The sequence below is a fragment of the Rhipicephalus microplus genome, chromosome 1, assembly GCF_043290135.1.
Source record: "Rhipicephalus microplus isolate Deutch F79 chromosome 1, USDA_Rmic, whole genome shotgun sequence".
NCBI lineage: Eukaryota > Metazoa > Arthropoda > Arachnida > Ixodida > Ixodidae > Rhipicephalus > Rhipicephalus microplus.
Genome location: NC_134700.1, coordinates 137,389,053 through 137,415,241, shown reverse-complemented (window position 1 = coordinate 137,415,241; position 26,189 = coordinate 137,389,053). Strand labels below are relative to the sequence as shown.

The 26,189-nt window shown below is 44.1% G+C and overlaps 1 protein-coding gene across 1 annotated transcript in view; it reads left to right on the top strand.

Moving 5' to 3' along the window:
- The window catches only part of LOC119177846 (rifampicin phosphotransferase), a 117,468-nt gene that overhangs the window by 43,591 nt on the left and 47,688 nt on the right, over positions 1 to 26,189 (top strand). Inside the window, exons 14-24 of the mRNA XM_075867303.1 lie at positions 1,411 to 1,526; positions 1,615 to 1,685; positions 1,774 to 1,838; positions 5,579 to 5,726; positions 6,866 to 6,983; positions 17,851 to 17,951; positions 18,727 to 18,798; positions 18,859 to 18,965; positions 19,111 to 19,183; positions 20,569 to 20,673; positions 24,959 to 25,117. Coding sequence (XP_075723418.1) covers positions 1,411 to 1,526; positions 1,615 to 1,685; positions 1,774 to 1,838; positions 5,579 to 5,726; positions 6,866 to 6,983; positions 17,851 to 17,951; positions 18,727 to 18,798; positions 18,859 to 18,965; positions 19,111 to 19,183; positions 20,569 to 20,673; positions 24,959 to 25,117 — 1,135 coding nt within the window. The remainder of the gene's footprint in view (positions 1 to 1,410; positions 1,527 to 1,614; positions 1,686 to 1,773; positions 1,839 to 5,578; positions 5,727 to 6,865; positions 6,984 to 17,850; positions 17,952 to 18,726; positions 18,799 to 18,858; positions 18,966 to 19,110; positions 19,184 to 20,568; positions 20,674 to 24,958; positions 25,118 to 26,189) is intronic.

The following is a 26,189-nucleotide window of genomic DNA, read 5'->3' as shown; positions in this document are numbered from 1 at the left end:
GTTCAACCGTGCCGCATGACAAGAAACGTGCGCGTAACTTTGATCGTTTTAAACTGCCCTAGAATGCCTACTGCAAGAGCAGTTGCGTAGTGGGCTCTAGGCAATAATTTGTACTCTTGTACATTGGTGAGGTGCGCTCTACGGGCCCGTAAGGTGCCACGTGCACCTGCCCAGCTGCACACATCGTAGTGGGCGGGCAGCTTCAAACCACCCACTGGTCGTGCAGTTTACGTGTTTCGACGCGCTATCCGATTCTCTTATTCTGCCGCGTAAATCTTACATGCGCTAGAAGATGCCTACAAATACATGACATTCATATTGAGTTTTTTTTTTTACCAAGCAGCTTTAGGCACCGACAGGCTCCCGTGGTAGAAACCGCTGCTTGCCTTGCAGAGAGGACTCCATACCTCCTTGCACACTAGATTTTTATATTAATTTATTTAATTGCAGCTATCTAGAATTCTAGCTCACGGACAACGCATTGCTTCCCTCCTAACTAGTGACGTCGAAAGCAAGAGCTACACTGAAAATTTGATTTTCTTCCTAAAGAAACAATTGTGCTCATAGAAATTGCAGGAGTGGTCTTCTTTAGTCAATTGAGAATTTATTTCACCGAGGGATTATAATAAAAAGGAGACATTTTGAAAGTAAACAAAACTAGAGCACGCTGTCTTTGGAGTATCGGTTAATTTAAACTCAGTTTGGGGTGAAGCTTGCTGGGATGCTTTCAAGAATACATCGCCGAAGGAACAAATTTGCCCAGGCTTTCCACATAGTTCTTTTCGGAGATCCGGAGAGTTCTGTATATCGCGGCTTTCCCGTTTTGAAGCTCTAATTCTTGGCTGCTTAAATCCCACCTCATCATTGATCTTCTTCTGATCTTAGTCTTTAATCCTTTCTACATTCCTTAAATTGGTGCCGGACTGTGCGGGAGTCTTTTTTGTGCGTATTCACTGAAAATTCAGCCGTTTCATTGTCATTCTAACCCTCGTATTCTAGAACGTCCCTTCACTCAACGCTTCACCTTCACTTGAGAAAGCCGGTGGGAGCGCCGTCTCTAGGCACGGCAAGTCATTGCATATCAGCGATAATTGGCTGCGATTCTTGAGTAGCACCTCATTTTCAGCCGAGCGGTGGCGCAGTGCTCAACTCTGTCAAGTGAAGGGTGGAAGTCGAGTCGAGGAGCGTTTGTGAATACGGGAGTTAAACTATTTACCGCAAGCTTAAGTGCCGAAAACAAACGATCACCTCCCGCAAGAGCAAAACTTCTCTGATGCATGAAATAATGTCTCAGTGCACACTCAAGTTTCCTTTCCGACAAACATCAAACCCACTGTAGACATGCAAGTTTTTTTTTTTTCATGACATTGGTTCCACGTATGTGCGTGCATCAAGATGTTTTTTTTTAAGGATGGTTGGTGCCGTTGAGAGACTAAGCATGCCCACGGATATCAAGGAAGCGATTTCTGAGCATTTGACCAAGTTTGATAAAGACAAGATGTTTGCGGTGAGATCGTCAGCTTTAGGTGAGCCTTTGAACTTTCTGCAGAACAAAGATGTTTTCATAAGTTTCTCACTGTAGAAACATCAATTCGTGTGCATGTCTCCCTGTAGGTGAAGACTCGGAGGACATGTCAGCCGCCGGTCAAATGACCACATTGCTTGGAATTCGTGGCACCGAGAACGTAATTAAGTTCACACTTTCTTTTTGTGACAGTCACATTATTTGTGCCAATTTCCCAAGATACATGCAAATATTGTTTTCCCTTTAAGGTGATCAACGCTGTAGTAGAATGCTGGGCATCGCAGTTCAGCTTCACAAATGTGAACTATAAAAGGTAGGTTTGCACTGCATTAAGAAAAAATATAATTGTACTATTGTAATCTTGAATATATATGGAAGATTTTGTTGCTAATTATTGTATTTCGCCACAATACGATTCAAACACCACGGGGCAATGGGGAGATGCAGCGATGCAACCCAAAGAACTTCCACCCACGCAACGCAAACGCTTAACATTCATCAGTAAAAATATACTCTATTAACCTAGAACTGAAGCGCAGTTACGCTAACAAACTAATCTATCCCGTGCGCTTCGGATCAAATGCATTGGCTTGGGTAACTGTGCGCGAAAATTAGGTGTGACTAATGCGTCATAAAGTGCAAGTTCGCTGTTCATAGGCCCAGTTCACTGTTTCCAAGCACATTCGTACATTTTAACAAGATCGTAATGCTTTGTTCAATTACTGGACTTCATGTTTTCAGACTATGTACAGCAACGATGATATAAAACGTGAACATTGGGTCAAATGCGTTCTGTGCTGTTGAGCATTTTGTTTCAAGCAGTCGTAGCCGGGATGGTGATTAAGAGCCACCCGAGTGATCCATGAATAAATAAAGGATCATTCTGGAAACGTTTAAATGTCATCAGGGTCAGGTCGCGATGAAGACGGTGCGCCACACCGGTCGCGTTTCTCTACCCTCCCTCCCCTTTCTTCCACACAAAATGACAAAACCATTGATTATTTAGGCATATTTTGGTGGTTTATATTGCTCTCGTGTAATGTATTCTGAAAAGTAGATGGGCCAATCGGCACTCCACTGTAATGCATCAAAGGATCATGCACACAAAGCAAATAAAGAAATAATGGCATGTAACAGTATAGGAGCATGGACGCAGGAATGGTCCTTCTTGATTTTTCAGTGTTATCGTTTTTTCGCAATGAGTGGCTAAGGACTCACTTATTACGGCTATAAAGATGGTTTGCTCAAGTGCTCAACGAATAATTATTTAAAGACGATTTTAATTACCTGGATCGTAATTTCAGTTTCAGAGAGCACTGATTCAGGCAGTGCCCAAAGTGGTTGTCATCTAAATGATGCTGGCAACGTAAACACGCTAACCCACGTGCTCATGAGCTACGCGTTGACAGCTGTTTCCAAAGAAGGCATCTTGGGTGGCGCGAAAACATTCTTGCAGACGCTTAAACCTTCCTGGCCTCTGATGAAATTACTGGCGAGGGAACTATTCAATCAAATACGTCACGCATTGTGCACCCTTGCGAGTATGCTCCCCAATTGTCTTGAAAAGTTCGGCCAGGGGAATGTGCTCGCAAGGATCGTAACATCCAAAACAAACGCGTGACGGAAGCGGCGGTTGGCTGACACGAAAACCAGCAACGTTTTGCGTGAAGTTTGAGGCATGCATTTTAAACTTTCAAATTGGATTCAGGGATATTAGAGACTGTGTTATTCGTTGAAATTTCGCAGATGATACGTACTTGTCCATACAAATCTACCACCCAAGTTCCTCGCTTTTAAAGTTCTGTGTCAGTAGATTTCTGAGTGAATCTTATTTGTGGCAAACTAATGCACAATTTAGAAGGTACAACTGCGCAAGAGGCACTGTATGCTTAGCTGTGAATTCTTCAATACACATTGTCACGCACCCTGTGCGCATTGCTTTGTTCCAAAAAGTGATACCGTTAATTGGGAACAAAACATTAGTGCTGTTAACCTTTGTGGCTTCCCGTCAGGAAGTATCACGCTTTCTATTTCTTCACGTATCGTGGGTGACCAAGAACGCGAACTGAATAGCGACACAAAAACAACAACCGAAACTGACATGCTATCCTCTCGTTCATCTGTCCTAATGTAGTGAAACTATCCGCATTGAACAAGAACCATTGATAGAGCTAACATTTCAAGAAGGGAACTTGTTGAAATTTAGGCCCTCGACTGGCATTTGACCCGAGTTATTTTTCATCAGTTCACACCTCCATTGATTTTTTAATCCTAACTTCTGCCTGAATATCTATGAAATAAAATACCTGCTCATTTTGTTGATAGTACACTAAAATGTTCCTGATGCCTGATAAGACTGACTGTAATTCACGCACATCATGTGCGTACATGCGTTATTCAGTCCATAAAAACGGTTGACCACACTTCGACGCAAAATATTTGGAAGAAAGCCCTATCGTTCAAACTCTTTCGCGCTTAATGATGGTAAACTATGAAGAACAAACTAGTACTCTGATTCACTTTAGTAACATAACTCAGATGGGCAGGTAGCAAATTTTCATTGCTATATTTATTTACTTATTTATATAGGGGTTTATTTTTTGACTTGTTTATATTTACCATCAGCTAACTGTAAGGAATGTTGCTAAGTTTTATACTCTTGTTTGTTTTATCTCAAGTTTTGGGCCTGCTTTCCTTCTTCGACAGTCAACCAGCAGGCGTTTGCTGAAGCTCCTTGCTTTCTCAGTCATTTCTCATCTTATCTATCGGTGTTTCAGACCGGCGATCATGAATATACATTCGCCATAGATTTCTGCTATGAAATTAGGCATACATGTCAGAGCTTACCAGCGTACATCTTCAAAAAAAAAAAACAATACATAACCAAGCAAAAAAGAAAACGATATAACGTTGGCTCACACGTCTTTCTGCTTCCGGTTTTTACGATTGAGACTCGTACTCAAAGATCCCAGCGCAGACATGGCTGTACACTCCACTCTCTGCACAGACCCTTGTTAGTCAAGTTAGATCAATAAATTGACAGTGCACTAAATGCAAGAAATCACGCGCGTGCGTATTTGCATACCTGATGTGAGGGTGCTGACACCCCTTGTAAAGTTGTTTGCGCCGCTTGGCGCATGTGTCTCGCACACAGGCCGCCTTTTAGTGGGTGACAACTGTTCAGCGGTAGGGGGGGTTGGGCTCGCGAGCGTTTTCACCCACCACCATCATCATTGGAGTTTTTAGAACGATACTGCCGGTGGTGACGCCTGGCGGAGAGCCTTGATGGGGGCACGGTTGAGATGAGAGGGTCTCTTTGGCGGGTGCCGGTTGTTGGGAACGGGTGTCTCTAGCGGTGGGCCTGCGGTTGACGGCACTGAGGCTGTCTGCTGTGGGCTCTCGTGGTAAGTTAAGGGCTGGCGAAGCCACCTTGAGAGTGTTATTGTGTTTGTTATGTTTTTTGGAATGTTGTGTAGTTTTGTGTAAGGTTGTTATATATTGTTGATTACAATCGATGTTATAAGAATTTGGTTGGCGATATTGTCGATCTAAAAGTAGTTAAATAAATGTTGTGTTGTTTGCTCCGACCGCGTCTACTGCGTGTGTTCACTCCAAGAGCGTGGCGCTCTCCACTTCAGACCCCACGCCATAATGAGAATGAACTTGAAATTGATAGGTCAGCCCCTGTCACCTGGACTTGTTTTTCCTAGCGCAGTTACAATCTTGTTTCCTAAGTTGTATATTTATAAACTCAAGTGTGCGGTACAAATATCCAGTCCTGTTGCAAGATTACGACTGATCAGTTCGTGAAGTAATAGATGCTCGCATGATGTGAATAATTTGAGGAGAGAAAGATTAAAAAAGAATGGTGAAAGAACACAGGCGAGACAGATAGGAAATATTTGTTTGTTTGTTTATGATGCTCTGAGTAATAAGATGCGAATAGTTAACTCCTCGCACGTGCTGTCTGGCAACGTGACAGCGAGGAATCTTGAAAATGTGAATGTTTACGTGGTCGCTGCTGAATACATCTCACTGCTTGCAACTACGCAGACAATATGGGCAGCCTTTGGACGTGCCTATGGCAGTGGTAGTTCAAGAGCTTGTGGATGCTGACACTGCCGGTGTAATGTTCACCTGCGACCCACTCACGGGAAACCCAGGATTCATCACAGTAGCTGCAAATTATGGCATTGGAGAAGTAAGTATAAGAACGGCAGACTGTGAGCGTGTTAGGTCAGCATTTTTGATGTGTAAGGCGCAACAACAGTAAAAAAAAAAAAGGAGAGTGTGTGTGTACTTTCCCTTTGGTCCATTGTTGTCGTTACGCCTTAGACTTAAAAAATATATATAAGCGCGTAGCCATACAAAAGTATAGTACTGTATTACACCTGCGCCGCACTCTGGCTTACTGGAGTTGAGCGAACTAAAAGAAAAGATGAATAGATGGGTGTGACGACTTTTTATTGCTAACTACTAATTGCCTGCTTTAACTTCAAGGCTTGTGCATGTAATAACATGAAACTGTATGGTATGAATGCAATACAATTAGCAGTTGAAAGTCATTCCCCATGGCTTTGAAGCTCTCACTAACCACACAAAAGGCGAACTACGCCACGAGCGTGTATAAATAGCGTGGTGAGCACGTAATCTTCTTTGTCCTTGTGTTAGTCGTCATATCCACAGTTTTTCAGACTTGAACGTGTAAAACAGTACGTTTTTCGCGCGACAGAAATGGCTATAGTTTAGATACTCATTTAAAAAAGATGACCAGCCTTTTGCGTCCACGAGACCATTTGATATGAATTGCGACCTTCCTTTATTGTGTGAAAATCTATATTCCGACAAGCGCAATATTCATCCGTGCACTGCTCAGGATCCTAGAAAGAAGAGTGGTGTTTTGGAGCAAGTGTCTCGCTCTAGTACTAGAATCTGCGTAACAGACCAGGTGAACGAGATTACCATCGATGACCATACATGCTGTTTCATTGTTGCAAGCTTAAGTATAGAATACGAAATATTGTAAACCCAGCACAGAAAACATCATTCTTGCTTTGTGCGCCGGGCAGCCCTCAAGCAGTGTAACTGCTTTATTGCCTAGTTGACAGAGTTTTGTAATAAGTCCAAAACATAGCTAAAACCAAACTGTATCATATACATCAAGAAAAAAACAAAATAAATTAGTTACGCAATATACAATTTGTTTATTTTTTGCACTTTAGTGAAGTTTGGTTGTGTTGACAATAAAAATAAAAAGGATCAATGGCAAATTTTGTTCAATTTGAAGGAGATAGGGTTATTGATTAGCTTTTAAGAATGCTCCATGATTACATTGCGCAGTCGGTGGTTTCGGCCTCTGCAGAGCCAGACACGTTCGTGCTGAAAAAAAGGCGACTGGAGGATCCCAGCATCCAGTCGAGTCAAATCGGACAAAAGTCACTCTACACAACGACGTCAGGCATGTGTATACGTGGATTTTTTGACACATTTATTCGGAAGAGTACTAATTGACTCCCGGTTGACAGAGTCGATAAAAGTAGTATAATCTATTCAGGGCAGTGACCCCTGAACCCTAAATTTTAGAGTTACCTGTTTGCTTACAATGTGTGTGAAACCAGCGTGGTAAAACAAACGCAGTTGCCTGTGGTGCTACCTAAGGAGTCTGCTTGTTAGCTACATTCCCTAACACGAGATAACTATTGCCTCATGTGCTGAAGATTTCCGGCATTGGAAGGCCAATAAAAACAGAGAGGTGACAGTGCGTGTTTCTCAGATGTAATGTTTTATTAAAATCTTTTGCATCAGTCAACGTTTCAACCAACTTGGGGCGCTATGCAGAATCGGCCGAGTTTCGCGAAAATGGGGATATTCTCGAGCTCTGGCGAAGCCCCCTTATGTACGAACCAACAGGACGAAAATGTCAAATCCACCCCTCAGCATGCTGGGTTTTATTGGTTAAGATGGAACCAATCATCGTGTCAAGGATGGTCGGTTAAGTTGGGCAGTGTTTTCAAACCAGAGGTATCTTCTTTCATATTTTGGTCGTTCCAATAAGTGCAGAAGTGCACCCATGCAGTAAAAGTGGGGGAAACGTTTTGGGTGATAATGTTTAGAGGCAGGGGTGTTTATATTCATTTTGAAGCATTTAATGCCTGCACTAAATTTGTTTTAGAATAATCAGCACGGTGCCCTTTTAGATCAGTAATATAATAGCCTAGCGTTCTTACATCGCGAAATAAGCTAAATTTGAAGCCACGTGTCGGAATGTACATTCTACTGAGGCCACGTGTCAGCCTGTACATTCAAGCGCGCTGCTCGGCCGGTGCACGTCGTCGTTGTTTTCCTCACCCGCTAGCAGCCATGCACGTGCGGCTGGCTATTTAGCTCTTTAGCTGGATGGTGTGCTTTGCTTGTTACGCCAGGACATGCTATTGTTAATCTAATTACGCCAAGCCATGATAAGGTCGAGGTAATTACGCTACAATTTAGGAAGACCGTGCTGATGAAGCCAAGTAAAGCTAGAACCGGGCTAACCAAGGCACGCTAGTTGATGCGCTAACAAAACTTTGCTGATTACTGCTATGTTAATTATGAGCACACGAAGTGAAACCATGCTAATCAGAGCTTACTAATATGATGATAATTGGTATCGTGCTAGTCAGGATTACGTTTAAAAGCTTCATACTGATCAGGGTATTGCTAATTGCACCTGGGATAATTACTTTTTATATGAAGCCTTATCATTGAAGGCAAGACTGCTCAGTGTAATGGTCATTAGGCCTCAGTAAATTAGTTCGATGAAACTTAAGACAGAGCTGATGCGGTCTTCACTCGAAACCGATCACGCACATGAGCAGACGACCAACTTAAAAAGCTGCAAAAAGCTAGGTTTTCACAAGCTTCTCCATGGCTCCAGCCTTCCACAAGTAGCGTAATCTGGCCAAATTATTTTATATGCAAAGAAGCTGCCGCTTAGCGTTCACCGCATCAAACGCACCATCGCGCCATCTCAGTCCCGAGTTGAACTCGCGCCATCTCAGTCCCAAGTTGAACTCGCGCCTTCTCAGAATCAGCGAGTTTGTAGCCGAGTTCACGCGCCAATCAGTTTGATTGACAGACGCGAACGGCGAAAATCGGGTACGCCCACCATGTTTGCTCTTGCCGAGCGGCACGATTAATTTATCAGCTTTATCGCGCAGACTATGCACACGCGCACTCAAAAGTAAAAGTGATATCACCACGCGGCTACTATGTTTTGCATTCAATTTCACCGCGCTCACCACGTTGCCAATCACAGCCGCGTTGCCGGCATGATGCGAGCGCCCCTGGTGACCACCTTCCTTACATTTATCTGCAATATTTGATAGAGCGAAACGAGCAGCACAAGAGTGCTGCGTGTGCACCCCTGCTGCCTTCGAGAGTGCAAATTTCCATGCTGCAGGTGGAACAGAAGAACTTGTCCAAAAAAGGAGAAACGCCCACGAACATGGCCGTGGGAGGCGCGTGTTGAGTTGGCAAAAAGATAGCGCGGCAATGACGCTGGCGTCGCTGCCCTGTTAAAATGTTGACTGAGTGGCGACGCTGACGTGTTCGCACACGGTGTTTCTTCGATAACCACCGCAAATGCCCCACGTGCGTTTCTAACGCCACGCGCGTTCTTGAAGCCATTTTTATCAACGCTGCTATCGCGCACTCAGCACTGCCTTCATACCATGGCCGCGGAAGACCAAGCTCGAAGCAAACTCGTCTGCCCGAGAAGCTCGGGCCATCGTGCATGGCATCCTTGGGATTGTGAATTTTAAAGACGATAGTTTTTCTTGAGGACCTTCAACGCAAAAATTTTGGTCTGTCTGTCTGTACATTTGTCTGTTTGTCCGCTCTTAACAGCATTGGGTACTTGAAACGGCCGACCCCATCCACAGCGCCCACCAATGTTGCTCAAGGTTCAGCGTTAATACTTCCGCGATTGTCGAATGAAAAACAATTATTGCACACGTATGGGGCACCATAACAACACGTATATTTTCTGCATGTGTGCCTTTTACTAGCAAAGGCACACATAGGTAATCTTAAGGACCGTAGCGCTTATCACGCTGCGCTGAACATGCAACGCTTGCACGAAAAGGAAAGTGTTTCCAACGCTTTGGTAAAACAAGAAGGTGGTGGAACCTACCCGTCACCTTGCGTTCCACACCTTATCAGCTCTGAGACGGGCACGCACACCCGTCTCAGAGCCACGCGCTTTGTTTGATGGCACTCATGTCTCACGTGTGACGTGACTTGATGCGTTCGTTCGCCTCCGCTGCACGCTCGAGGCACTGTAACGCAGCACCTCTAGAATACGATTCACCGATTTTCTTGCGCAGAACATCAAATAACTGTTTTGTTCACTCTCTCCACATGAAATACTATCGTCTTCCGACGATATTTGCAGAATAAATGCAGATACGGGGCCAATTTCTTTTCGCCAGCGTCTATATGATGGCCAAAATTTGCCTTCAGAAGCTCCGTGCGATGTCGAAAGACTACCCAAACATTTACCCCTAATCCCTGCTTATTCGCCTAAAAGTAATATGTTATCTCTAAAAAAAACTTCCATGATCGCATTCAAGCATCGCACAACACCGAAAAACGTTTTGTCGGGAACAAAGGCAGGGAAAAAGCAAATTTTCACCGAACCGGTCAGTCCGAGAATAATTTTATTCGGTAGATAGTGAATAAGGGGTGGGTGGAGAAAAAAATGCGTGACTAGAGAGAGAGAGAGAGAGAGAGAGAGAGAGAGAGAGAGAGAGAGAGAAACTCTTTATTGAAATGCAGAGAATTCAGCCGGCATGTAAAATTCTCTGACTGGCTACTCTGCGTGGGGAAGGGGATTGAGGATTGAAAGTACAAGTAAGAAGAGAGAGAGCAAAAAAAGAAGACAAACTGTGAATATTGTAAGATGGCGTCCAGTACCCTCAAGACTCTTCTTTATTGTCTAGAGTATGTGCCCCACAACCTAACCTTGACTAGTGATGATGAGTATGTACAGATGAAAAGATGGGACGCATAAGCAATGCTCACACTTATTTTCCCCGCGCGCATGAGCGGCCGGCCCGGCCGAGACTTAGGCAGGAAATGTGCGGCGAACAAAGAGTTTAAGACGTGAAACGTGGACTATCTCAGAGGCATGGTAACGATGGTCTGAGGAACCCTCGACGGGAGTGACAAGGTAATTGACAGGAAATGTCCGTTCAGAAATAACGTGAGGTCCGAGAAAGCGTGACTGAAACATTTCACACAATCCTGAAGTGCGAACAGGCGTTCAAAGTAATACTTCATCTCCAGGAAGGAAAGTGACGTCTCGACGGAAGCTGTCATAGCGTTGCTTGCGGTCTTGTTGACTCGCCTCCGTGTTGAGTTGAGCACGTTGCCGTGCCTCAGCGAGCCTGGAAACGAAATGTTCTGGCGTAGTCGTGGACGTTTTTGTCGTTACATTGAAGAAAGAGGCGTCAATAGTGAATGTCGGTGCACGACCATAGACGAGGAAGAAAGGTGAACACCCGGTGGTTTGTTGAACAGTGGTGTTGTGTGCAAATGTTACGAACGGCAAGATTTTGTCCCAGTTATCGTGGTTCGGTCCGATGTACATGGATATCGTGTCAATTAGAGCCCGGTGGAATCGCTCTGTCAGGCCATTTGTCTGCGGGTGATAAGCGGATGTGGTCTTATGAACTGTGCCACAAGTTTTTAGGATTTCATCGAGAATTGTGGACAGGAAGGCCTTGCCTCGGTCACTCAACAACGCGCGAGGTGCACCATGACGCAACACAATGGCTTCTAAAAAGAAGGCGGCAACGTCTGATGCAGAGCTAGTGCGTAGAGGAGCAGTCTTCGCGTATTGTGTGGGGTGGTCGACAGCTGTGACGATCCAGCGGTGGCCCGCTGGCGTTACGGGAAGTGGCCCGACAAGGTCTATTCCGACAACGACCATAGGTGTATCGGGACATGGAATGGATTGTAATAGCCCAGCAGGAGCTGAAGTTGGTCGTTTCCGGCGTTGACAAAGTGTGCAAGAAGCGACATAATTAGCCACAAAGGTAGAAATACCAGGCCAGAAGAAATGGCTCCTAACGCGGTTGTAGGTCTTTTGGAATCCTAAGGTTCCAGCTGATGGTTCGTCGTGCAATGCTTCGAGAACTTGTTTTCGCAGCGATCGGGGAAGTACTGACACCCACCGATGCCCATCCGCATTGTAAGTATAGCGCTGCAGGACGTTGTTCTCTAGCTTGAACTGCCGCAGCTGACGACGTAGTCTGGCATTAGGTGGAGAAGACGAGACACTCAAGTATCCGATGATGCGGTTACAGAAGGGTTCGTCACGTTGGCACGCGGCAAACTGGGCGCTGCTGTTTAAACATAGTGACCCAGCAACTGCCAGGGGTGATAACGTGGGTGAAGAGGAAGCCGCTTGATCACCTGAGGGGCATTGAGGATTCGTGGTTGAAGATGAAAGTGGCAGAGGGCAGCGAGAGAGAGCGTCAGCATCCTGATGCTGTTTGCCAGACCTGTACACAACGTGAAAAGTGTACTCTTGCAAACGCAGTATCCAGCGACCGAGGCGCCCAGACAAATTCTTCAGCGAGGACAACCAGCATAGGGCATGGTGGTCGGTGATCACAGTGAAGTGGCGTCCATACAGATAAGGTCGAAGTTTCTGGATGGCCCAAACGACAGTGAGACATTCTTGCTCTGGTATCGAGTAGTTCTGCTCCGCATGTGTTAGTGCTCGGCTGGCATATGCAACTACTCGCTCACGTGATGTTTCATGGCGCTGGAGGAGGACAGCACCGATTCCGTGGCCACTGGCATCTGTGTGCAGGAAAGTGCGTGCGCTCTCACCGAAGTGACGGAGGACGAGTTCTGATATCAAAGCAGGCTTAAGGGCTTGGAAAGCACACTCGCACTCGTCAGTCCACGTGAAAGCAGTTCCTGACGTCAGAAGCTTGTGTAACGGCCCCGCAATAACAGCAAAGTGATGGATGAAGCGGCGGAAGTAAGACGCCAGGCCCACAAAACTTCGCAATTGTTTTTGATTGCCCGGACGTGGAAAACTAATTACGGCAGCAACCTTGTCGGGGTCGGGTCGAGCGCCATTTTCGCTGACAAGGTGACCCAATACTTTGATGCTTGTGCTGGCGAAGTGACACTTCTTTGTATTGAGCTGTAGACCAGCGTTCGAAATGCACGTTAGAACTTCATCCAAACGCTTAAGGTGCTGAGGAAAAGTAAAAGAATAAATTAAGATGTCGTCTGAGTAACATAAACACGTTTTCCATTTGAGACCACGTAAGATGGTATCTATCATGCGCTCGAATGTTGCTGGAGCGTTGCATAAGCCAAAAGGCATGATGTTAAATTTGTAAAGCCCGTCAGGCGTCGCAAACGCTGTTTTCTCCTTGTCTGCTTCGCGCATAGGTATTTGCCGTTACCCGGACCGGAGGTCGTGGCTGGAGAAATATTCTGCGCCTTGTAGGGAGTCCAGGGCATCATCTGTGCGTGGCAACGAATATACGTCTTTTTTCGTGATATTATTGAGCGCTCTGTAATCGACACAAGAGAGCGGACAGAGCCATCCTTTTTCTGGACCAACACCACAGGAGACGACCAAGAGATAGATGAAGGTCGAATAATATCCCGTTTGAGCATGTCGGTCACGTTTTCCTCAATGATTTGCCGTTCCACCGAAAACTGACGGTATAAGCGGCGGCGTGCAATTGAGCTGCCTTCGGTTTCGATGCTCTGCTCTGCAACGGAGATGCGGCCCAGAACTTTGGAATTTATGTCAAACAAAAGGCTGTGCTTTTGGAGAGGTCTAAGAGGTCTCTCTTTTGCTCGGCAGTGAGGTGAGGACTTATGGTGTCATTTAAAGCAACTGTGGTAGCCTTCATATCAGTTGTAGCAGACAAAGGCGTTGATTCTGGGTGAAGGGGAACCAGCGAGAAAGGCTCGCTGTCAGCGAAGCAGCTCACAGCAGTGCCTTGGGGCAGCATCACTGGTGATGAAGTTTGGTTCAAGGCGGTGACCAATGCTTTACTGTCGTTAAACCGCACAAGGCCGGGTGCTATGGTAAGCTCCGCTGGTTTGGAGCGTACTGATGGGGCTATGAACACGTCACCGTTAACTATAGTATCCGAAGTGATCGTGAGAATTTGTTCATCTCCTGGTGAAATAAAACAATCAGCGGCAGCAACGAAATGGAAGCTGTATGGATCGACATCGGATGAACTCTCATTAGCTGACATTTCAATTACTCGCTGACGACACGATATGAAAGCTGATGCCCAAGAAAGAAAGTCCCATCTTAAAACTACTGTGTGAGTGCACCAAGGAAGTACAAGAAACTGAATGTGGTGAAGGATGCCATCTATGAAAATGCGGACTGTGCAAACACTTGAAGGCTGAATAGGGACTCCATCTGCGCAACGAAGGGGAGGGCCATCGTATGGCGTCCTAACTTTTTTCAAGCGGGGACAAAAGTCTGCACGAATTACGGAAAGTGATGCGCCTGTGTCTACCAGTGCCTCTGTCTGTATACCTTCAACGTACACTAATAAAACATTCGATGGGCGGTCCGGAGGAGTTTGACGCAATTCAAAAGATGAAGTTTTCCCGCCCAAAGCTGCACTGGTTAGTTTTCCAGTTGGCGGTCAGGAATTGAAGTAGAAGGTCGGAGAGGAGAAGAGGAACGCCGCATCGGTGAAGGTGACCGACGACGTGAGAAACGAGAACTGCCAACTGAGCCAAAGTTTTGCGGAGACGGCGACCGACGTGTGCTGTTCTGACACAGTCGGCGATAGGGTGGTCCAGTGGGGTAGAAGTCGTCCCGTTCAAAGTTATCGTAGCTTCGTCTTTCGTCCCGCTGACGGCGTCGGCAAAATCTCGAAATGTGACCGCGGATGCCGCAATAGAAACAAGTCGGCCGCGAAGTGCGCCAGTCGTTGTAAGGCTGGGAAGGTGGTCGCGGTGCGAGTAAGTTGAGCGAACCATGCGATTCGGCCGCTGGTAGCTGCATTGGGCTTTGCTGGGGTGCAGGTGTCCTAGCAGCAACTTTAGCATAAGTTGGCAAGGCCACAGGATATGAGCTCGGAACTGGTGAGATTGTCATCGAGGCCAGTCTTTGCTGGGGCGCAGGTGTCATTGCAGCAACGTGAGCATAACTTGGAATGGGCACAGGATGTGAACTCAGAACTGGTGTACCTGTGATCAATGCCAGTTCCTCCCTCACGACGTCGCGTAAACTAGTAGCAGGTGGCGTCGTTCGGATATCAAGGGGGCGAGGTGAAGCTTGTGCATGAAGTTCCTCGCGGATGATAGAGCAGATCAATGCACGCAGCTCTGTTGTGTCTTGACTCGAGCTGAGATCAGGCATATCAGGTTGCCCCCGAGTGGTTTGAAGCTTCTCGAGGCGCTGACAGGTAGCTGCAACATCGGCTATGGTCTGGGGATTCTGCACCACAAGCGCATTAAAAGCAATAGTCGCTATGCCTTTTAGCAGGTGGCGCACACGGTCGTTTTCCGCCATATGGTTGTCGATGCGGCGGCAAAGGGCGAGAACATCTTCAATGTAAGAAGTGTAAGACTCGCCGGGGCGTTGAACATGTGCACCAAGCCTTTTCTTGGCGATATCCGAGCGCACCGATGGATTGGCGAAAATCTGGCGGAGCTGGCGCGTAAAGGCGGGCCATGTCAAAAAATCTGTAGCGTGGTTTAAAAACCACGTTTTTGCGACGCCGCTCAAGTAGAATGCAACGTGGGTGAATTTCGCAGGCTCATCCCAGTTGTTGACGGGACTCACGCGGTCATACTCCTCGAGCCAGTCTTCCACGTCCTCACCTGGAAGCCCTGCGAACAGCGGAGGATCCTTTTGAGGGCTGGTGACCAGGTGAGAAGGGTTTCTTGGCGGTGGGAGCGGTGGCGCAGCTGCTGCGCTGGGCTGGTCGGCTTGCGACATTACCGAACCCAGGTCGTTTAAGCGGCGGCCTGAACGGAGCTCCAGGGATGTGTTCTAGAAGACGCTGGGGTTGTCCGAGAGCGCGAGAGGACGCAGGAATCGGGCAGCACTCTCCACCACTTGTAAGACGGGGTCCAGTACCCTCAAGACTCTTTTTTATTGTCTCGAGTATGTGCCACACAACCTAAGCTTGACTAGTGATGATGAGTATGTACAGATGAAAAGATGGGACGCGTAAACAATGCTCACAATATAGATTATTGAATAGAAAGAAATAAAGAAAAAGGCCACATTTTAACCATTCAATGAGGACGTGTGTTGATAGTTTTTTCGTGGTGTCAAGCTACAGCTACAGCTTGTCTAGCTGACCGATGCTGTCCAAGTACGGAAATAAAAGTTTCATAGCACGCCTTTGTAATGTGGGGCAGGCTAAAGGTCCCAATAAACAGTCAAAAGAGAAAGTTCTCTCGGTTATGGAATGCATGTGATGCTCATAAAGCGCACGCTCCTCAGCATACGCTCTGCACTCAAACAATATATGTTCCACAGATTCGATGGATGCACAGATGTTGCAATACGGACTCGCTGACTGACCGAAGCGGTACCGTAGGCTGTTAACATAGGCGCTGTTTAGACGTAGACGTTAGTATAGCGTTTGCAGATGGCGAGAAATTTTTAATGAGAATATTGTTCTCAGATAGGGGTCGATTGAGTGAAGGAAGGCATAATGATGTGTCGGAATGTTCTAGCGTCTCTTATTTTCTTCAGTCACAAGTGTTTTGGTCATCTGGGTTGCATCTAATTTAGTGAAATAAGTTCGTCTGTAATTGTGCTGTCGAAAACCCTTGCGTGCTGTTTCATCTGCTTTTTGGTTGGTGGAAATTCCACAATGAGCCGGTATCCGCTGAAATGTGATAGAGTTCCCTGCGGTCACCGCCAGGTGATGTACTATGATGGTCACCGCCAGTGATATGCTATGTCGAACGAAATGGGATGACAATTTGTTTTCTTTAGGAGGTTGAACAATATCTGTAGTGCTCCTTTGTAGTCGGTGAAAATTAGCCATCGGTCCGGCGTTTGGCGCAAGATGTAGAGGACAGCTTCTTTGATGCCATGAAGTTCTGCTGCTGTCGAGGATGTCTTCCATTGCAGTTGACAGGATAGCATTTGTTTTGTAGAAGGGATATAAAGTCCACAAGAGGAAGTTTCCTGAGTGGTTGAGGCGTCGGTGTAAATGTGCGAGGGCTGAGCATAGTTCTCGGCTAAGAAGAGGAGAGTAGTCTGCATCAGCGCAGCCTGTGACATTCTTCTCTTTGCCCCAATAATGCCATGTACAGCTTTTTTTATAGTTAGAGGCGAAAGTGTCCAGGGAGGAAATGCTGCACGCTTTAATTTTTGTGGCTGATTAACAGGAAAGAGTTGAAGCATTAGCGAGGCTTATTGCAATATGCGTTCACACCAGCAAACAGTCTATAGATTTTACCATTTATAGTGCAACTTGCTTTTCGTCTTTACATTAGAAGTGAACATGTTTGGGTGCCTTAGAAATAAACAAACCCAAGCATTTACACAGCTCTGTTTGTTGGTCTGGATAGTTAGTGTCTCTCTCTTTCTTCTTCTTCGCACAGTGGCCTTCGCGAGTAGTTCCGGTAGCGTGCGGCCAGAGCTGGTCGTATACGCCAAGCGCGATATGCGCGGAGTTGTGCATTTTTCTGACCACACTTGCATAATTTCTATGGTCGCGCACCTGATGTATCGATTGAATAATTACAATCCGGCTTTCCTAGGTGGCTGCCCCAAGAAATATTTTTCTTCGGGAGACAAAAAAAAAAAACGCTCTCGCTCTGACAGACTTCATGAGAGCCTGTTTGTGTTGTGTGTGTGTCTAGTGACCTCGCGATACGTGACGCCCAACTCGTCACCGACCAGAAATATTTACGAGGGAATGGTGGCTAACAGCACAAAAGTCAGTAGCAACTATTGACCTACTAATAGCAATTTCAGTTGAATTTAAAAAGGTCTGTCTGTCCACGAGTGGTCTTATTCAACAAAATATGATGAGACACTTTTTCTAAAATACTGGCGCTACAAACCAGCACGAGTGCATGCGAGTAAACGTATTGAAAGGTTTGGTGCGTTTTGACAACGCTGAAATTATGTCCTGAAGTCACCATTGAACTTAATGTGGTTGCGTAAAGTACTGAAGGAACATTTATGTTCTACGGCAATATTAGAATGGAATATTACAGCGTAATCAAAGGTTAACTTTTGATTCGAGTTCTTCAAGTATGTTCACTATATGTGTGTCATGTGGCTTCACATTTGCCAACAGAGAGTGACGGCGTGGCTACTGTACCGGTGAGTGAGGAGAAAGCTCAGCGTTCCTGCATCTCAGAAGAAGACGTTCGGGCTTTGGCTGCTATTGGTACACAGGTAAAAATAAGTTGTTATATTTTAGGTCTGCTGTAAATCACGTTAGAGGCATGCAGGAGTGTTAGTATATTTGTGTAACATAAAGTGCTTTGTGGTGTCGCTTGCGTCATTCATTCGTCCTTTGAAGGTTGCTATAACGTCTCTCAAACACGAATCAGTACCACTTACCTTAGTCTGAAGGAATAGCAACCATTTCACATCTGTACTGTGCATGCACGCACAGATATTCTAGCATCTGCATACACCGGTGAGGAAACAAGCATGACGGTATTATCTCCATTGGTGTCTTGATGGGGACAGTATGGTTGTCGTCGCAGTCATCGAACTGTTTTTCGTGTTCGTTATGCACGAAGGAATACTACGATACCACATGTTTGTAATTTTGCCTCCAAACGTATGCTACTCCTGCACTTGACACGACACCATAATTTGTCAGTGATGTTGTTCATACGTTGTTGTTACGGCATGCCAACTTTGACATAAACCGAGCAAAAGTAATGAAACGAGCGCGAGTGTACCTACCTAGATATGGGGTCCAGGTAGACAGCGAGAGAAATATATACGATCCAACTGTCTCTCGCCTAGAAGGGCTCCAGCGTTAAAAATTACTGAGCGTGTATTTATGCAAAAATGTCAGGTGGACATGAAACCGACAGCAATTACATTATGAACAAAAAAGAATTTCACAGTAGGTAATCGAGACGTGAGTATGCAGTTACTCATGGAACATGAAGCAGCAAACTTAAGAGAGGGTTTTGTACTCATCTGCTTACAGATAGAACAAACCTACACAACGCCGCAAGATATTGAGTGGGCACTGCAGAACGGGAACTTTTTTATGCTGCAGGTAAGAGAACAGAGCAACGTTTATTTTAGGGCGTACTAATACATGAGGGGTTGCTCGCAGTGCCGTCCTGTCACAACATTTCTCAGGGAGAGTGACTGCGAGTTGCTCAATGAATTCAACGATGGTCTGAAATCGGCAAAAGAAATTTTGACCACAGGAAACGTCTCGTGAGTATGCAAAAGTATCTCAATGTGAAGGAGCACGTAAGCACTGAGCGCTCCAAAAAATCTAGCCAGTTTACAAGGTCACCACGTGCCAAATAATTGCAGTGCGAAACCGTTTTTCTTGGTACTTCCTTGTTCCTATTTTCAGAGAAGTGTTGCCGGGAGCACCGTCTCCTCTGGGAATGTCTTTGCTTCGATGTGCCTTCGAGGTCAACTGCAGGGTACGTATCGATAATTAGGTTAGAATATTTTGTTGGCTCAATTAGTTGACATTTACAATGAAAATACGTCACACCGCAATATGTTCCCTGCGATATTCAAGAAAACTAGAGAAGCATCACTCCACTTGGTTAACGGACGATAAATTTGTGAGAATCTTACGGTGTCATTTTAGTCACACTGAGCTATGAGGTTCATATTGTTTTTATTTTTTGCACCAGATACAGCCTCATCACTCATGATTTAAGGAAAATAAAGTATACTTCTTTAGTTACCAGACCAGAAAAAGCCTGGTAAACCTCGCCTCCCCTCTTCGCCCGGATTGTTTTCTGTTATATATATATATATATATATATATATATATATATATATATATATATATATATATATATTTATATATTGGGCGAAGAGGGGAGGCAAGGTTTACCGAGTTTACACACACACACACACACACACACACACACACACACACACATATATATATATATATATATATATATATATATATATATATATATATATATATATATATATATATATATAGCCCCTCCCTTCGACAAGAACAATTTCTGCCAACACTACTGCTGGGTGGGCATGAACGTCGTGTCTTTGTGATGAGAATTCTGTGTTTCAAAATGTCTGCAAACCGTTAACAGTTAGTGTGCCTCCACGCATTCACATAACAGGTCGGCTCTCGATGAAATCTTTTCTGTGCATTTGATTAAATGTTGTCATACCCGTAGAACAGGTAAAGAAAGCAAACCTGTACAATATGTTTATTTCAATCTGCGGCTATGTCATGATATGTTTTCATTATTCGATTGTCTTGCCTTGCACAGAGTCACTTTTCAAGCTGGGGTTTTACCACTAAGTAAACTGAGGTCATATAGGCACCTAAAAAATTCTTCCTGACAATGCAGTGTTTAAGAAGGAGACCAACCAAGCACTATATGTGCATAAACAAGCATATATTGCTTTGTTCTGCCGCCGTGATATGTGATGACGAGATTTTATATTGTTTATTAGAGTTAATTTTACCATAAGCTAGTATTTGACTGCTGTGGTTGTGCCAAGGTAGCTAAACAACACGCCTATAGTGAAAATATACAAGATTCACAGAACGTTGATCCCTATATGCAGTTTTCCCCGACTATGCCCTCCTGCACTTGCGTATACAACAAGCGCCCTATTACAGCAAACAGCGGGAGTGCATTAACATTCATATAGCGATCACAATGAAAAAAAGACAAAAACAATACCACTATAAAAGCGTAGTGTGCAGGAGGCACGAGCGTTTCTTTTCTGTCAGGTTTTCAGAAAACAAAGTGATGACATGCAAGCTGTTCAATCTTTTGGGTTTGTGGTTTGAGACTGTTACTTATTGCAGGCTGATTGCGTAAAGTTTGTGCAAGCTAGCAGTCCTGACCCATCTCAATACATGCCGATGTGGGGACCAATGTATCGCTACTGCTACTTCCTTTGGTTGTCTGATGTAAGTATACTCCTCAAAAGTCCTGAATTAACAAGTAAGCCTGTTATGATTATGCAGCTGCCGTAAACTCATTAGAACAAAAATGTTACGCCGAATTTCAAGGTAAGAACAGGTAGTGTGCTTGAAGTGGTCTTTAAAGATCCACCATAATAAATGAAACAGTTAAAACTATTAGTGAAATATGTGAGTTCTCATATAAACGCTGCTCCGGACATACAGAAGCCAAATAAATCTATTTCTGAAGAAGATGAAAAGGTCTTTTGTTTCGGAATGGGTGATTTATTGACAACAATTGCCATAGAATTCCCGATTGCTGAAGAAGTAAGAATTAGCAAATGCCTGCCGGTGCCTCCGGACGCTGAGTATTATAGAACAAGTTTAAAGCACCGAGTCCCAAAAACAAGCTTTTTACGAGCGCAGTGTCTTTGACAGTTACCGACAATCTTCATTAAGTTTCGCAACATTTTGGCATACTGTTCACCTTTTCACCATGGCATGTGAAGTGTAAACACGCAGAATTTCATAGCAATGGCAAAGAACTTTGACAAAGGTACCCGAGAGAACGCCTGGTGGCTTGTTAATATTCATACTTTTTAACGAGTGACTCTTTATCTTGCTGGTGTTTGAGCTATAAGTTTGTTGCTGAAACTTGGATAGGTAACTTTACAGAGAACGGTGTAAGAGGACAGTGGTCGATATAAAAGGTGTAGATTTAAAGCGCACAAAGCAAGTGATGTGTGCGCAGTTTTCTTCAGGCAACACGATGAGAACCCCATGGCATACATAAGCCCCACTCTTTCAAGACGGTTCGTACTGGTAAAGTGTCTGAATGTAATTAAAAACGTTTTTGTTGCCCCAGAGTGAACCTGTATTTTTCTAACTTTTGCGAGTACGTCCTTTCATTCGCATCCACGATGTATTGAGCTATACATAGATATTTTAAAGATTGTGTCACATATATCTTCATAGAGTTTAGTTCGGGTTGCCAACGACGCTATTGATTTGAAAACATTACTCAGAGGAAACGGACACTGTGCGTAACGTCCTCGAAAAAGCCTCGTGTGGCTCCAGGTATTTTTGTGGTGGAAACAACAATGTTTTTGAATCACGCAGCGAAGGCGTAACTGGCACACTGTTCACGAAAAAGAATTTTCGAATGTACTCAATGAAGAAATAAGTGATGAACTAGCTGTCACACAAAGAATTACGGAGAGCTGAGTTTCTTTTTTTAACTCGCATAAAAAATTCGTTCTATTGCACTTTTTTATACCAAAACAGCAAATATTTTCTTAAGATGTTGCACATGCATTCATGTACTACTCAGTGCTTGCATAACATTCCAAAAATTGCTCATAAAAATATATTTTAAACAGTGGTCCTAGCAATCATTGAGAAACAAGTGGCGTCCCAGCGCCATGTTGATTCTCGGACTTCATGTACTTCGTCCTTCCGATATTTATCACTGCCTTTATTATATTGAAGGCCTACACTAAGGTACAATGCGGAACTTGTATATCCCCTAATGTTGAAAAAAAGTTTCTGGGAGTGATAACCATTCAACGTGCCACAGCTCAAACTTTTCCCCCGGTTCACTTTGATTCTGGTTATTTGGTCAAAATTTTGGACAACGCTTATTGTCTCTTGCACACTTTCTTTCGATGCACAACATACAGTGAAGTGATCATCGCATGCCCATACCTTCACCTCAGCTTCCATTAGCCTAAAATTGCAAATGCTGTCATTATGTATAATTGACAAACATGAACTCAGTGTACAGGGTGAACAAAAGAGGGCTAACTGTTAAGCCATAGCAAACAAGATGTTCCAAGGCTTGAAAGAGCTCACTGATTTTCAAAACAGATCACGTATTTTTGCACTGTTGGGAAGTGGTGTACTTTGGTTGTTTTACAGACAACGCTGAAAAGGAATTTCTACTGCTTCTACTAGAGATCACGTTTTTACTGATAGAAGATGAGGATAGAATACCTTTTGAAGTAATTATGCTTCTCGGCCTTCACTGTTCATGATGGGCGAAAATTGTCGAATATTACTGTGACCCTGACAAGTTACCTGCAAGACCGTTGTTCGGTACATATATGAAGCCCTGCAGGAAAGCCACACGAGCTTTCCTGGAGTACTTGAAGACAACAGAGATGAGTCACCGCCTGTCATAGGTGTCGCTCTGTGTGTGTTCTGAAGTGTGCCTCTTGTTCTCTCTCTTTTACTGCCTTATTCGCCTTCCCATGTGCTCAAACTACAAGACTTTGTTCCAAACTGGCTGGCCTGGGTGTAACCTGTGACATACCTTTAGAACTTTTAAGAAAACTTGGTCGTGTTTTATGTTTTGTTTGTTATCTTTACATTGTTGTAGAATTGTGTGTCATTGCAAATGTTCGCTGTCGTTGGCGTGCATGTGATGTCAGTGTACCGGTAATAATAATAAAAAAATCCATGGTGCAGTGAATAGCGTGCCGGGCAGCTGTTATCATGGACCCAGAAGTCATAAGTTTGATGGCTGTTGGCCAAAGTTTTTCTTTGTCTTCTGGTCATTCGCATTTTCGAAGTGATTTCCGTGTCGGAAATACCTCTCTACAGCCTTGTTGGGCTCCGGCCTAAAACACTTTCATGTTAAACGGCAAGAATATAAAACACATAACTGAAAAAAGAAGCGCATTCAAATTAGCCTTAAATGTTCTTCTTATAATATAGCCTATTGTGTACCACTAATAAATAGACGAGGTGTGGAGGACAAACAATGCGCTGAAAAGAGAACGAAATTTCCCAAATGTGATTTTTATTACTAGCGTACCATGTCGCAACAATGATGAACTTTTTCGAACGCTGGTGCCATTAAGTAGAAATGATGGTGTAGGTAATCACAATAGTGTTGACGTCGCGCATGCATACATAAAAAATTTTGATAGCCAGAAACACATTTTTAGCCCTCATGGACCTCCAACCTTTGTATTTCTCATCGGGAGCTGTTGAAGCATATGATAATTATCGGCAAACAGGCAACTGCACTGGACATCTGGCAGTATCCAAGTAGTCAACGAAGGTTTACTTACTGCCCGTTTTTCACACAGACTGCCAATAAAGTTAGCTGGGCGCATTAATTTATGTCTAACAGCTATATAATCTCGCCGCTGACAAAAGAAATCAATTCTAAGAATTTGCAAGAAAGCTTTTAACAGTGATTTGTCGCTCCGAAGATGAAGAACTTGTAGCAATGACTTACAATGGCTTATGCGCTGCAATACTTTGCCAAAAAAAAAACACCACCATACAAAAGCAGGTTTAAAAGCAAAAAAATTCAGCCTAGCTCATTCAACTGATAAAAAGGATCATCTTTTCTCTAAACTTAACACTCGGGAGATTGCGCACACTACACTTCAGCCTAGAAAGCCACAAGAGCTTTCCTGGAGTACTTGAAGACAACAGAGATGAGTTACCGCCTGTGATAGGTGTCGCTTTGTGTGTGTTCTGAAGTGTGCCTCTTCTTCTCTCTCTTTTACTGCCTTATTCGCCTTCCCATGTATAGGCTAGAAAACTGGACGTAGACTAGTCCTTGCCTTTCCAATATTCCCTCTCTCTCTCCCCCTAAACTTAGGGTAACGGAGATGAATGCAAGCTTCTTCATGCTAAGCTTGCTATAAAGGCGCCCGGCAACGCCTGTTGAGCATGGTTAGAAAACACTGCCTATCATAGTCGAGGCTCCCGAGAACTCACGTGCCGAATATCATAGCGCAGTACACGACCTGGCATTAATTATGAATGATTAAAATCAGCTCAAAATCGCTCTCTGTTCTTTCGACAAATGACGCTACTGTCTGAAAATCACCACGTCCCAAGCCTATAGTATAAGCCATTGGGTGATTTGAACGTAGCGTGCTTGGCAGTTATTGGAACAATTACGGGAGGACGTGACTTCCCCACGCGTGCGTGAAACGTTGATAAGCGCTTAAGGTTTCAAGTGCTCAAGAGAGAACGCAAATGCAGCGTGCGACGAATCTTTTAACTCCAAACGTACAGCACAGAAGTGTGGCAGCTTGGGCTAGTTCGTATGACATGACGATAGTTATAGCGCGAGAACAGAACGACGACACAGAGGACCAATTCCTAAAATTGGGTGGTGATGAATTCGTAGGAAAATGACCTCTTTTAGTGAGTCCGTTCTATGACTATTTAAAATAGTGTTGCAGGGCTCCTAATTATAGCTCGGCATGGCCAAGGTACTCAACGTTGAGGAATGAACATGCAAGAGATTCTAAACTGAATATTTCAGGGCCTGCGGAAGACAGGAAACGACGGAAATCTGATGGAAAAGTCGATCATGTACAGCATTCTGGGACGTGATGCAAGCAGTGAAGTGGAAGCCGGCGTAAAACGGATGAGGAAGATTACTCGCTGGAAGGTTCCTGTACAACTCTTCTTCATTGCGAAGGTAAAACCAAACTGAACATATTAACGGTATAATGAGGACTCTATCTTTACCACGACTGCCGAACTTCATCCTCACCCTGTAAATAAATGCACATATCCTTTATTTCAACCGTAACAATATTTATAATGAAGAGACCATTTTTAATAGAAAAGGTAATGACTACGGTATTTTTGCAGTTAGTAGACAATCGCTATGTTTCACTCCTATAACAAAATGAAGATAAAATAGTAATGAGCGCATCTTGATCTTGAGTGTTTGAGATGGTTTTATAGATAACACAGTGATCTTCATACATTTCAAGTCTATTTTGGGTGTGGCTTATAATCTCGGCTACGTCATTTATATAAATAATGAACGAAAGCTGTCCAAGCACTGAGCCTAAAGCCACCCCTGATGTGATCTAAACGTCAGATGACTTCGCATGGTTAAACGTACAAAATTTTCAGCACGATCGCAAGTAATCGGCTATACAATCAGCGAGTTCTTTGCTGCAAAAATATTGTGAAGAACCTAAAAGTTCACCATGGCAAACCCTGCAAAAATCTTTAAAATATTCAATAAATATGGCCAAATATGTCTTTTGTCGTTAAAGAAAGCAACAATGCTGTGTGTAAATTCAAGCAGTACCCAGCACAAAAGACGTGCTGTGAATGGAAAAATATGCGGTTTGATTTTTGGTATTCTAAGTAGTATTTGTTAATTATATGCTCCAAAGGTGTGGAGCTTGTGTAGAAAGCGTAGATATTGACCTATAATACTGGCCACAGTTGGGGAACTGTACCAAAGATTTACAGTTTTTAAATGTTACGGTAAAATAATTAGCCCACCATGCTGAGTCCTATTTTGGAAATATATTTGGCATACCGTCTAGGCCAGAGTGTTTCGTAACTTAAAAAATATTATTAGAGTATGCACAAATATTATTAGAGTATGCACTTCAGAGAAGCTCAATTCAAGATTAGGAATAGCTGGTAGCTTGCTGCACTCGTAAAATGAAGAGGTGATGCTGTTATCGGTAGGAACTAAGATTTGAAATAATTAATGAAGGCATTCGCTATAGCTTCTGGATTTG